The following is a 2417-nucleotide window of genomic DNA, read 5'->3' on the forward strand; positions in this document are numbered from 1 at the left end:
TAACTTGATTGGAACAATGTTAAATCTTGAAGGAAAGACTAAAGACAACTTGAAAGCGCGTCTTGATTTGAAAGACATGGGCATAAGACAAGAGCTTCATCTGAAAGAACAACCCAATGATAAATATTTTATACCTCCTGCATGTTACACAATGTCTACTACAGAGAAAGATCTTTTTCTAATGGTTTTGAAAAAGCTGAAGGTTCCAGATGGGTATGCATCGAATATTTCAAGATGCGTTAATCTTAAAGAGCGAAAACTTACGAATCTTAAAAGTCACGATGGTCATATTTTGATGCAAGATATCTTTTCATTGGCTTTAAGATCATCAACACATAAACAAGTTCTTGCAATTGTGTCTCAGTTATCATCCTTCTTTAAGGCATTATGTTCCAAAGTTCTTGATCCGAAGGAGCTTGATCAATTGGAGTCTAATGTTGCACTAACACTGTGCCATATGGAGAAGATCTTTCCTCCTGGTTTTTTTACTATTATGGTTCATCTAGTCATTCACTTGGTTGGGGAAGCTAAACTTGGTGGACCGGTTCACCATCGTTGGATGTATCCTATTGAGAGGTGATATTCTTAAACTCAAATGTCCATATTTATTATTAATATGAATATTTATTCTATTATCTTCGTCGATGTTGATGTTGAGCATAAAATTTTTTGTTGAAGGTATCTTGTGCGCTTAAAGGAATATGTACGCAATCGAGCCTATCCCGAAGGATCGATTGCGGAGGGATATATTGCTGATGAGTGTTTGACATTTTGCTCGAGATACCTTGAAGGAGTTGAAACTGCTTTTAATCGACCACAAAGGAATTACGATATTATACATAATGCAGAGGAGTACAAGTTCTCATCTGGTGGAAGATTTGTGGGGAAAGCTGAAAGTACTGTAGTTCATCACAAATTATTGGCACAGGCACATCGTTATATCTTACTTCACAGTGACTTAATATCCGAGTATCGCAGGTCAGTATGGTTATAAGAAATCACAATTTACTGTCATATCAGATATAATATTCAAAACAAATAAATTATTTCTCGTGCAGAGATTTTTTAGTGGCTCAACGAAGCGCCAACAATAACATTCATCCTACCCCCAGGATTGAGCAAAGATGGTTGGTTGAGTTATTTCCTAAATGGTTATTAAAACAGGTTAGACGTTGAATCCTATTAGGTCTTTTATTATATTCTACGATCGGAACTTTGAAAAATTAATTATTATCTGACTTAAATTTTTTTAGGTACCGACTATGATGGAGAGACATTGTTCCAATGAATTAATAGTCCTTGCTCGAGGTCCGAACAATATTGTCAACAGATATGATGGGTTCATTATAAATAGTTTTAAATTTCATACAAAAAAACGTGAAAAATTTAGAAAATCCCAAAATAGTGGAGTTATGGTTGAGGCGGACGGAAAATCTGTACAGCCTTATTACTACTAGTAAATGAGTCCCATTATTCATTCATCTTTTACTGCTATACACTTATATCCATTGCTATGTATTAAATATGACAAGTGAAGGCATTTTTCTCTATCAAGAGTTGCTTCCATGCTGTGAAAATACTATTCAGATTTTACATTTGGATTCTGGAGGCGATTGGATTATTAGTGTGATATTCAAACTGTGCCACCCAATCTCTTTTACTGCTACTAGTTATGCTGCATCATATATAAACATTACTCACGCATAGATTGTTCAGAAACCCTGGTATATTATGTTTGTCCCATACATATGTGCAATGAGTTCTGGTTTCATCGTATATTAGTTCTCCCGCAAATCAACAGCTTTAAGTGTGTTTCCTATCTTCACCTCTAAATGTTTTTGGCATCAGATTCATAGCTCCTGTTTGCAATTAGAACTCCATATCTTACTATTCTGTATCAGGATAATGCTCGTGTGTTTGCATTGACAGTCGGTCTCTGCTCCAAGTAAGGTTTGCATGCGACATTTAAATTTTCAAACTTCCAACAGGTGCTTAGTGACTCATTATTGTTGCAGGCTGGGGAACTGGTCATGTATTTAAAATCTGTTGCTTTATAAGAATATCTTAAATATAATTGAGAAGACTATCTTAAATATTCTCAATTCAGAAGAGGATGGTGGCAGTTATAAGAATATTAAAAGTAATGTACTTTTAATATTTAACTAATATTGATTCTTTTTTGTGCATACTAGATTACAATATGCCGCGAGGAAAACGTTTCAGAAATATTGAATTTCAGCACACATCCGTGGGATCTACTTCTGATCGTTCCCAGCAGCCCGATGAGCCCCATACTCAGTCCGGGTCCTAGTCTGAGCATGCCCCACCTGCAGATCGTCCAGACACGGATGACGTGGACGTCCTGGGTAATTTGATTTATAGTTTTTATATTAATTTCTCTTACAATCTAACTATTT

The 2417-nt window shown here is 35.6% G+C and overlaps 1 protein-coding gene across 1 annotated transcript; it reads left to right on the forward strand.

Annotated features, from left to right (window-relative positions):
• Window positions 1–410: 410 nt before the first annotated feature.
• Window positions 411–1949, forward strand: LOC120104250. Its single transcript, XM_039115103.1, has 4 exons — window positions 411–576; window positions 679–978; window positions 1059–1164; window positions 1902–1949. The coding sequence occupies exons 1-4, from the start codon at window positions 458–460 to the stop codon at window positions 1947–1949; spliced, it is 573 nt and encodes a 190-aa protein (XP_038971031.1). The 5' UTR covers window positions 411–457.
• The last annotated feature ends 468 nt before the right edge of the window (window positions 1950–2417 follow it).

The sequence above is a fragment of the Phoenix dactylifera genome, chromosome 1 (assembly GCF_009389715.1).
Source record: "Phoenix dactylifera cultivar Barhee BC4 chromosome 1, palm_55x_up_171113_PBpolish2nd_filt_p, whole genome shotgun sequence".
NCBI classification, from domain to species: domain Eukaryota; kingdom Viridiplantae; phylum Streptophyta; class Magnoliopsida; order Arecales; family Arecaceae; genus Phoenix; species Phoenix dactylifera.

Bases quoted from the DNA above. Each gene is read 5' to 3' on its own strand.
- LOC120104250 (XM_039115103.1), top strand. From the start codon at position 458: ATGGAGAAGATCTTTCCTCCTGGTTTTTTTACTATTATGGTTCATCTA. The intron at 979-1,058 runs GTCAGTATGGTT...TTTCTCGTGCAG, and splicing joins TTAATATCCGAGTATCGCAG to AGATTTTTTAGTGGCTCAAC. The intron at 1,165-1,901 runs GTTAGACGTTGA...ATTCTGTATCAG, and splicing joins CTAAATGGTTATTAAAACAG to GATAATGCTCGTGTGTTTGC.